The 11,237-nt window shown below is 40.6% G+C and overlaps 1 protein-coding gene across 7 annotated transcripts in view; it reads right to left on the bottom strand.

Annotated features, from left to right (window-relative positions):
- Positions 1-2,792: 2,792 nt before the first annotated feature.
- Positions 2,793-11,237, bottom strand: part of LOC121609706 (muscleblind-like protein 1) — a 61,691-nt gene continuing 53,246 nt past the window's right edge. For 2 of the 7 annotated variants that reach the window (XM_041941401.1, XM_041941402.1), the window contains exons 6-10: positions 9,178-9,328; positions 7,668-7,703; positions 6,721-6,812; positions 6,273-6,346; positions 2,793-5,649 (exon numbers count right to left, since the gene is read on the bottom strand). In XM_041941401.1, coding sequence (XP_041797335.1) covers positions 6,290-6,346; positions 6,721-6,812; positions 7,668-7,703; positions 9,178-9,328 — 336 coding nt within the window. In that variant the 3' untranslated portion in view covers positions 2,793-5,649; positions 6,273-6,289. Of the gene's footprint in view, positions 5,650-6,272; positions 6,347-6,720; positions 6,813-7,667; positions 7,704-9,177; positions 9,329-10,146; positions 10,201-11,237 lie in introns of all 7 variants that reach the window. The other 5 variants (XM_041941407.1, XM_041941403.1, XM_041941405.1 and 2 more) reach the window with 5 other exon arrangements.

The following is an 11,237-nucleotide window of genomic DNA, read 5'->3' as shown; positions in this document are numbered from 1 at the left end:
TTTCTGTGAAAAGACGTCAAACTAGACCCCTCCTGCAAACCTGCACAGGTGCTTTCAATGATTTGGGCTGATTCGACGTTTTCTCAGGACTCTGCAGGTCTAATCAGCCAGATAAACTGAAAACACCTGCGTCAGTGAACCAGGGCTTTCATTCAGGGTATTTCATCATCATTTTAAATGCTAAAAACATGAACCTCGTCCACCTCCTCCACAATGCGTGCACGCGCTGCCATCAGCTGGATGAATTACCCCAAACATTTCAAGGTGTTCCTCACCCCACTGACTAAATTCACCCCTTTAAAAACTGCATCTAAATTAAGTCCCATTCAGATTTTATTGGTGTGTCAGCGCGTTTCTCGAAGAGATGAGCCACTTATCTCTATCTCAATTAAAATCTTTGCTTCTAATTAGAAGCTTCAGTGGGTATAGGACAAATTGATGCATCGCACGTGGAGACATATTGATTTGCCACTACTGAGTGCGATGAAAACATTTAATATGTATCTGTAACATGTTGGACCAGTGTTTGTGTGCGCGAGATAATTATGCTCACTGATTATGACTGAGCGTAAAATGACTGCAAATACACAGTCATTTGATGACAGGATTACAGATATAGAAATATTTGACAAAAGAGGGGATTTTATGGTGAATAACTCAGATCTTCTTAACAGGATAAACGTCTTGTGCAGACTCTTTATTAAAAAGAATATAATTAATCAAGATTTATTATAGGATGTTTATGAAATCAAAACTATTAAAAGTAGCTGAAATTAGTAATATAGGATATGTTTCTCCAAGTTGGTGATACTGAGTAGAGAGCATATCATGCTAACACTATCGGCCTTTCAAAAGTAGCCTCTTTTATTCTGTGATGGCCTGTTCAAGTAATTGGCTTATATGCAACAATAGTATTAATACTGACTTTATTCAGTGGCAGCGGTGCATGCTTCAGAGGATTAACAACAATTTAATTTGTAAGATGGTTTTCATAGCTTATTGGCTCACTGTTATATGACATCACTGTTCCCCTTCTCCTGTCTATTGGTGATCGGCTATCAATGACATTTTGGCTTTGCTTAAAGCAGCAGTTTGAAATTTGGGCAAAGATGAAGAGTTAGATGAGACGATATGTGGCCTGAGAGTTCTTGGAGTCTCCGCTACGTCTGGCCACCACAAGGCGACGACAAGAAGGATGTCAGTGTATCTGGGCAAGACATATTCGTGCGCACACACTCATAGACACACACACACTCATAGACACACACACACAACCCTTCGTAAAATCACAACTTGACATTTTCACACCTCTGCTTCTGTACAGATTAAACAAACAAGATACCACATAATAGTTTTAGAGCTTTATGGGTGCTGATTGATGGATTTTGTTTGCTTTAGGACAAGCTAGCTGTTTCCCCCTATTTCAAGTCTTTCTGCTAAGCTAAGCTAACCGCACTGCTCTCAAAAACAATTTTTAAAAAAGCAATTAAGGGGGAGGGAAAAAATCACTTAAAATGAGAAAAATTATCTGCAAACAGAACAGGAAATTATTGCTTAACTTAAGATTTAAAAAGGGTAACAATATCTAGTCTCAAAGAGCACCAGTAATTTTAAAAGCACTGCAACAAGACTAAATCTAGTACATTTGTCTGGACACAAAGATATTCTGACAAAGCAGTTTTGTACTTTTCAGTGTTGATCAAACAGCTTAGTCTCGAAATTCTAGTTTCAAGCATTAAGTTGTGATAAAATCTCATTCGGCTCTGCAAGAAGACAAACACTTTCCGTGGAGCTATTACTTCGACCAGACAGAGAAGCTTTAAGCTGCAATCCCCGAAATAATGCCTCTCAAGCAAATTCCTCTTTACTTCAGTTCGTTTGTAAATTTTTATTACATTTTTAAATTCATAACAGCAAGAATCAAATATAGCAATGCAGGCCCCGTGAAAACAATGTGTCATGAGCTTTTTCCCTTAACCACACACGTCCATCAAAGTTGGCACAGCACGCATCAGGTTCTATTAGCTACGTTCATGGCTTCAGTTATTACATGATGTTGTAGCTAATAAAACCCCAGCAAACAGGTTCCCGCCAGCTTCAGAAGGAGCAACTCCCCACCTCGATTTCTGTGCTGGTTTCTTCTCACACGCTTCGTTCGGATGAGATTGTATTTTATGGCTTTAGACTGCGACAACGCGAGGTTTTCCCTACAGGTGCTTTTCAGAGGAGGTGGCCGGCACGCACGCGTGACACATGCTTTCAGGGGGCCCGGAGCGGTAAAACAAGCAGAAACAAACTGCAGCAGAAGACAGAATACATCATATCAGCACTACGAGCAGAGAAAACAAACGACAAATGAAAGAAAAAGTTCAGTTTACATTATATCATAAACGTAAGCATGCGTGCTTGTAGGAGATGAGAGGTGACAAAGATGATCAGGACAATATTTCAAACTAACAACTTAATGACCAAACCACAAAAACAGTATTTCAACCTGAAATTATTCTTAAATTCTGCCTGATGTTGAACTACATTCCTGTTTGGTCAGTTTCATCTACTAGAAGCACAGCTTACATAAACATAAAGAACATACTTATAGCTATGGTGTTTGTGTTGCATGTATTTTAACTCTCCAAGTGGTAAAACTTTAGTGAGTATATTTTCAGGAATTTTTTTTTTTAAATAAACGACTATTCTATTTTTGTATTTTTTATATATATTTTATTCCATTACATTGATAGAATATTGTATACTGTAAATACATCTTTCTGTGTAACATGTTTTCTTATTCAATATTACTGTCGTGATTTTTTTTTTTAACGGTATATGTATTTCCTTTAACATGCATTCCTCTCTGAGTAAAGTAAAGAGACAGGACGTGTTGTGATTGGTTGGGCCTGGGAGGGCGTGGCCATGACACACAGACCTGTGGGTACAGGCAGGTTAGGGGACCAGACAAACCCAGTCACAGGCCCTTGCTGGAGGGTAGTGGACGCCTCCTCCGGAAGGTTACCTGGCAAACTACAAGCTGCTGACAAAAAAGAAGAGCAACACTTGGCCTTTTCTGAAAGGGGTCGGAGAGCGAGAACTCGGTGCCCTTTTGATGCAAGCAATTTTGTTCAGCCTTTCATAAGATTTTTTTTGTTATCCTAGCAAAATTCCTTGTCGTTATAGACATAATTTTTTTTATTCAAAATAAGATCTCAATATACATGATTCTCTCTTTTTTGACTATGTACAGAAGTGCAAAAAAGTCAACCTTTATCACCTTTGTTGCCTTGAGATTCCCCACCCCACCCTTGTTGTTTGCAGTTGGCTGAGTAAGAGACGAGTGTGCAGACTCGGTTCCCTGCTCGCCACGTTCACCTGACCCCGCCAGCAACGCCCCCAAAAAAGTGATCAAATATGCAGCTTGTTTTCCAACATGGCCCAATTTCCAGGGAGAGTAAAAATATTAAAACAATAGTTACTATTTGAAATGGATACAGTAGAAAATAACATCTTTACTCTAAACATCTAAGAACTAGATTTTTATAATAGTCTTTTTTTCTTAAATGACTAGTTACAAACCTTACAATCATTAAAATATTACTCGGTTATCGGCGACGGTTGCCACAGTGACAACTTAGCCTCTCTGTTCTATTATTTCATCACTGTTAGATACTCATATAAAACATCTTTGTTCAAAGAACACAAAGAGACTAGAGAAATGAACAATATGCATACAGTTCAACAATATGCATAACGTAGAAAATATTGAGTTTACAATCATAATCATACTAAAATTAACATTACATGGAATTTCAGGAAACTGTGCATGAGGAACACACAAACACACACTTTTACCTTATATTCATTATAAGAAAGATAAATATAATAAGCAAAACTAAAAAAAATCAGAACTAAATATCAAAATATCATCCGGACAAAATAAAGTAAAACACTTCTCATCTAAAGAAAAACTACCAGAAGGTTAAGAAAACGCTGACAAAAAAAGTGACAATTACATAGTGCTCTGTGTGTGTGTGTGTGTGTGTGTGTGTGAGTGCATGTGTGCATGTGTGTATGTGTGTGTGTTAATATGGCGTGGATTAGGCAACTGGATGGTTCAAAATGGCATGTTGCATTGTGCTGACCCGATGGTACATTCTAAGGCTTTGGATGAGTAATACAATCGTTTATATTCTTGCCACTTTCCCTGTACTATCCACCAATTAAATATGCCTGAAGAACACCCAGAACACAACGAAAACAACGAGTTCTAGAGATCTACTCTTTACGCCCGACCTTTCTTCGAGCTCGCTAACGCGGCCCACGCGTCTCGACAGTTCCGTCCCGCCGGCCCACCTGCAATATCTAGTAACAGTGACACAAAAAGACTTTGGCTGACTATCTGAAAACAGTTCTCAGGTAGACGTATTAAACAAATATTCTTAAATATGCCAGACTATATATACACTACACTGACTCTACTTTGACGATCTGCCTTGAAATATGCAAAACCATACAAACATAAAAAACGAATCACGTCGTACAAATCGCATCGCCGGTTGCACCGATTGTGACTTCCGTCTCACAGCAGTTTGGATACCAACCGACCGGCCCGTTGCTTCAAAGCTAGTCATCGCAACGTCTTCATCTTTAGGAGAGTCTTTGGTCTCTCGCGCTCGCTCGCCATGACCCCCACATACAGCTCATCTGACCTTTAGAGTCTTTAGACTTAATGATCGTGGAGGGATCTGTGTCAGCACAGATCCAGTCGTTTCCCACCAACAACAACAACAACAACAAAAAAAAATCATTCAGTAGAAGATTTGAGTAAAGCAGACAATTTGGGGAAGGTGATCTAATCAGCAGTGGTGCTATTGGGAATCACAGGTAATGACAGGTCACGACATTGGACACTACATGCTGTCCAAGAGAGAAAATCGACGTATTAAAGGGAATTGTTGAGTTGAACACTTTGTAACACTGCTTAAATACCATTCATGTGTATTGAGATGTATGGCACTTTACAGGGATGCCCGCGCGGTTAAAGACATGTGCTTAAGAGATACTAGAAAGGTAGGCTACAAAGGTTTGAAAGACACCTCACAGACATTCAGTTGCTATTTTGCCTCTGAGTGCACTCATGTCATTTCCCTTCTCACTGGTTTAACGCAATCAAATCATAAAGAAAACCGCCGTGCATGCATATGTGGTTCAGTCAGATTTCGTTCACCCCAACTGAAATACAAGGTGCACCTCTGTGTAAACAAATGAACACGTTTAGGTCAAAGACCAAACAAACACAAGTCATGATTCTTGGTCAATGGACGTGCCAATCCAGCCGCTTTTTTTTTTTTTTTTTGATGACTGCTCCACACATTTACCTCATGTTGACATTCAAAGTGTGTCCGGTGAATAAAGGTAAGTTGCCTCTACAGAGCGAAAGGCAGTCTTTGATGCAAATGGTGTTCTTTTCGGTTGTTGTGTAATAGTGTGCATGAAGTACACATGAAAACCATCCTGACAAACTGTGCCGCCTATGTTAACATGCAGATTTATTCCAAGCCAACTGAGATTTGGCTCTCCGTGTTTCTCTCGATGTTACAGGCATGATGGGTGACCGCTAATCTTGGACTCGACACCAGCACGCTCCAGTTCCATCTGGAAGGAAGAACACAGCAAAATCAGCTGTGAAAGACGAGGACAAAAGCTCTGACAAAGCTTCCTTTAGATATTTCTTATTGTCTTTAATTCAGACGGATCAGGCTTCAACTCAATAGTACAGTAGTTCAGTATTTTGGGGAATACGCTTATGCGTTATTCCACAATTCCAGGTATGTCACTGGCCAAACCAAGAGTAAACCAAGGATTAAACATGCAAGATAAAACATGCTAATTAGCGAGCTTTAGAGGTGCTGGTTGGCAGATTCTGTTACCCATAAACAGAATCAGGCTAGCTGTGACCCCCTGTTTCCAGTCTTTATGCTAAGCTAGCTAGTTGCAGCCTGTAGTTTCAACTTTCTGCAGAAAGAGCATTTCCCAAGACATCAGACTTCCTATACATTATTACACTACATTATTTGAATGAAGTGGGTTAGATTAAAATAATAATATAACTAATAATATAATCATAATAATAACAACAACAGTGGCTTTGTCAGCTGCAAAGAAAATGAAGTTGCGCCAAATGCTTCACATAGCAGTTTCAAAGCTGCTTGGATGAAATGTGACAGTATCGGTCCAAACACAGTGTGTGAGGTGTGAGAAAGAGGTTTGGTACATACTGTTCTGATTGAGACTCCTACATCTGGGTCACATACTTGTGACTAGTCAGATGGTCGGCAGATATTATTGGAATCTGATTGAGAGGGGAAAAGAATAGAGGGAGAGGGAGAGTGAGGCAAAGACAGGAAGAAATAAACAGAAGAGACAGAGACGTCAGCTGAAATGAGGACAAATAGCACTTCAACCTACATTGATAATAAAGATAAGCATTGTAATTATCTAAGTAATCACGGTATTAGATGCTCTGACAAGCTAGCGAAGATCAGAGAAGAGCCTTGTGCACCATTCATGCATATTTCATTAAGAGGCATGTGGGAATCATGAGATTAAAAAAAAAAGAAGAAACTAACAGATATTGAAAAGTAAAAGCTGATACCAGGAGTGAAAAGAGAGAGAGAGAGAGGGGTGGGGGTGGGGGGGGGGGGGAAAGGCAGGAGAGGAGCAAACCTGATTGGCTGTTGCAGTTGCAAAGGGAACACTTGTGGCAGATGTGGTGGCTGCAGACACAGTGGCTGGAGTAGCACCGTGCATCATGGGTACTTGGAGGGAAAGATCACACAGGCAGTTGAACCAGAGCAGATTTAAAGCTTTTTATATGTCAACACTTCATTTGTATGTCTGTCTATAGGATGCTAATAAACATGAGAAAATCTTTTAATAGTATTAAATAGCTTTCTGGTAATCTTTACTGACAATCACTCCACAAATCTGAGTAAAGCAACGGCAGTAGACGCGCTGTCGAGGAAGAAAAAGACATTCTTTCGAGTGAAAGGCGGCTAATTGGCAAATCTGAAGAGCAAAATATAAATTCAGATCTTTTCTTTGGCGCAGGCTAACTAATTGGTTTTTATTTGACCTCCCTAAAAAGGAACACTACAATTACTGTGACAAATAATGCAAAAAAATCAAATTACAGCAACTACCGCATCTTCCACTGCTTCCACTAGCACTAATGACTCCTCATGTTTATATGGCATGTATAAGCAGACAGTGTAATGAGGTGCTCGGGAGGTTAGGGGAAAGCTTGGGATGGAAGTATAATGAAGCAAGGGTCAGGGGGGATTTTGAACTGCAACAAGCATTAGGTGACAGACAGAAGTGTGGCGGAGCAAAAAGGGGTTCATTCCATACCACAAAGATGGACTGCAGAGTATCACAAAACACATCAACTTCCGATTGAAATCACAAACAGTTAAAATCAGGGTAAATTCACGTTTTTATCAGCCACATCGTCGACTACTTTGAAAAGAGATTGCGTACATATGCCGTTTTAGGTTCATGTCAGAGTCCAAAGTCACAAAATGAGAATGTGCTCACGTTATGTGGTGAGTTGAATGACACGTGAGTGACTACAATGGGCTAAAAGATAATCAGTAAGGAAAGCTGGCACCTACCAACACTTGTTGCAGGTGTCATGCACAATATCGAGCCTGCCCATCATGCATTGCAACAGGGAGTGGAGTGAATAGGGAGGAGAAGAAATCAAGAAAACTCATTACAAGTGTTATAAAGCCAGACATATTGGATTCAACCTGGGTATGAACAAACTGTGCTGTGAATATGTTAATCTGGCTTCAATACAAAGGCTACATAGCTCTGATATGCACTTATTACATAATCATTCCTTTGCACACGTCACAGTTGCTGCAGCCAGACATACTGCACAGCACATAAAGCATATGCATGAGACACAAAGCTCAGAAAACTTCCCACTCTGCCTGTCTAGACCCAGTTTACTGTTCAACTCCATTAAAAGGAAGGGCAGATTAAACACTGCCAGCGCTCCCATTTTCCCGTCAGCAGCGCAACAGCTGTTTGCACCCTGGTCGTTTTAAAATGACCTGCTTTCGAAATCCTCAAAGTGCGTCGCAGTGGCCTGACAGTCCAGTAGCGTGGGACATGTGAGGATCTGAGTATCCGAATCGCTCACAGAGGGGAATCGATGGCAGGCTATTCTTAGGCTGTCAGATGGAATATGGGACACAGTGTAAGATGACTGCGCAGTGGCCAGACAAGAGCAGCTCAAATAAGCTGTGTGTGTTTGTGTACTGCATACACACACACACACACATGCTGTATATTCAGGGCGGGATTTCCACTGGGGACAGAGCAGAGACATGTCCCCCACTTTGCAGTTTGAATTTGATTTGCTCAATAAAATCTCTCTAAACTGTGTCACCGTACTGTCCATCCGCTAAAAACCAGATGAGGGGAAAGAAAAGTTGATGAAGCTGTTGCTTGATCATCTGGTTCACCTTGTTACTCAGTGCTCACTATGTGGGTTTTTTGCTGCCCTGAGTTTTGCCTGTCAGGCTGCCCCAATGGGTGGTTTCTTGGGGCTGGATGCTGCCTGACAGTAAGAAGACACTTGTTAGGGCCAAAAAAAAGCAACATGCCCCCGTCTGCAGTGTTTAAGGGATAGGTTTGGTTTGCAGCAGATTGTGTGAAATTATAATATCCTCTTGAAAAAAGCTTAACTAGATCATCAGTCAAAGATGAGGCAGTAAAGGGCAGAGCTGCTGATACGAGAATTGATACAAGTCTGTATCCGTTAATCTTTTCAGGAAGGCTAAGCCATTAATAATACTGATATATTAACAGAATATAGTGACCAGTTTTAAAGCAATGCGATTTTGCTAAATTGATGCACTAAATACCTAAACATGAAAAGCAACAACCCTGACTTCTGACACTAAAACCTGCTCCCATGCTCTACATACTGTACATGTGCAACAACGAACCAAGTCCATGCAAGTTTTTCACCAACAATGACATCACACCATCATTCAGCCACTCACCGCTGATGCCACAGCAGGAGATTTGGGAGAAACTACATATGATCTGACAGCCAATAGCAATGGGACAACCGCCACAAACACGTGTTAAAGAAGGCTCAGGCCTTACCTGATGGTATGAAGGCAGCCTGCTGCTGAAACTGCATGTTGGCCAGGGCCTGTTGGTACTGGAATACGCCAGCATTGAACATAGTGGTGGCACCGTTGGCTTTTTCAAGTGCAGGTCTCTTTGGTAAAGGAGGCAAGACGGGAGGGAGCCCCTGATGAGGGGACAACACCAAAATAACGGGATGGGAGTGAGGGAAATCAAAGGATGGTAGCAGTGACATTCAGGACAGAGAGAAGAAAGAATTTCATTAGAAGATAAAGTTGCCCTTCCAAACAGCTATTACAAACACTGGCAAGCAAGCAGTGGGCTACACTAAATCTGTCAGAGAATGACAGGACAGTGGCTCTAGCTGACAAACTGTGACATCTACCTCGCTAGTGACAACAAAAAACAGTCCTCAGCACAACATCACAAACCGTATGACATGATTTTGAATAATACAGAACATGAGATAATTACTTTGCACAACTAATCTTTCTGTAAAGATAATGAGCTATAATACAGGTATTGTATTGATTGTTGGACCGTCAACAGAAATGTTTAGGGAAAGCTGCACTGCCAGCTCCATGATAATAGTACACTATAAGCCATGTTAAGACTGTTATGACACCTCTTCAACTACACATGCAATATGGAGAGTGACACATTCATGCAAAGACTACCATACCTCATTAGACACTAAAATATTACACTTTCATGCCAAGTATTTGCTCCGAAGACTCACTTAAGGTGATGAACTGATCACTGACTGTGAAAAATGCATAGGCCGGCATGGGCCATTTAAATTGAGATTCAATTGGACATTTTATCACAATATTTATGCTACAAAACAAATGGCTACAATCAGTTCATCACCCTCAGTGTGTCCTCGGTTCAGATCATTAAATATCTACTTTATTTTAGAAGTACAGCAGTATATCTACTACACCACAGCTACATGCCAAGCTAAAAGGTGAAAGGTCATAGTACCAGGTCAAAAGTTGCGTCGAGGGGTCGCTTCAGTGATTTGACAGCCGACTGAGTCTTAATTAGCAGGCAGCGAGCACATGATGGCAATGGGCCAATGGGGTTCAAGCGCATTAACATAAACCAGCAAGCGGAGGTGCGTCATGGGGGCAGCAGTGCAGTGTGGGTTGGTGAGAAAAAAAACAAACAAAAAAACAAACAAACAAATAAAAAAACAAATCATTGGAATGCAGTATACAACAGTAACAAGACTAGTGCATGCACATTAATGGCTGTAAGGTTACTGAAAAGAATTATGGCCCTTGACGTAGTTTATTGTCACTTTTCACTGTATACTTTTCTTGTTGTCTCAAATCTGTTAATAATACTATTTTTAAAGCGAGGGGTTAGAAGAGACTGATAAACAGTCTGAAGGAAGCCTGATCATGTTAGCTTTGATTTGCATCAAAGCACTTTAGTGTGTGCTTTTAAATACGCTACAAAAATCTTATATGTTCCCTTATTTATGTATGTTCATAAATAAATATGCCCGTTAAAAAAAGCATGTGGCCACATTGTGAAATTTGCATTTTCACCACTGGCTGGCAATAGAAATAAAAGCTGCTGTAAATAAGACGGAAGGAATTCATCTGCTCGTGACATTTAAAGAGAGGTTAAAAAGGACAGATATAACTGATACTATCGCTCAGACGTGGGGGCAGATCCGATTTGGCCGCATGGAATAACTTTAGCATGAAAGGTTAACTGAAATCAAGCTCACCCTCCTTTCTGGAATACCTGCTGCAGGATGTCATCTACAGCACAGGCTGAGAAAAACTTTATCGTGTCATTTTATAGAAAACTATCACTGCATTGCAGAAACAAGGTTGACATTAACAGAAGTCTTCACAGTTGTTTTTTTTGTTTTTTTTAGCAAACACAGTAACATACCTGACCATGAAAAGCAAAATATACAACTAACAAAGCAGCAAAACAAGGAGGAGCAGGAGAAAGGGAGCAGTAGGCTCAGTCACACACTAGCATGATCACTACAGCCTGCTGCTGATAAAGCACACATCGACTCTGTGTCCTCTCAGTGCGCACTGGGTCAGAGC

The sequence above is a fragment of the Chelmon rostratus genome, chromosome 7 (assembly GCF_017976325.1).
Source record: "Chelmon rostratus isolate fCheRos1 chromosome 7, fCheRos1.pri, whole genome shotgun sequence".
In the NCBI taxonomy this organism is placed as follows: domain Eukaryota; kingdom Metazoa; phylum Chordata; class Actinopteri; order Chaetodontiformes; family Chaetodontidae; genus Chelmon; species Chelmon rostratus.
This window is presented reverse-complemented; position numbering and strand designations above follow the sequence as displayed.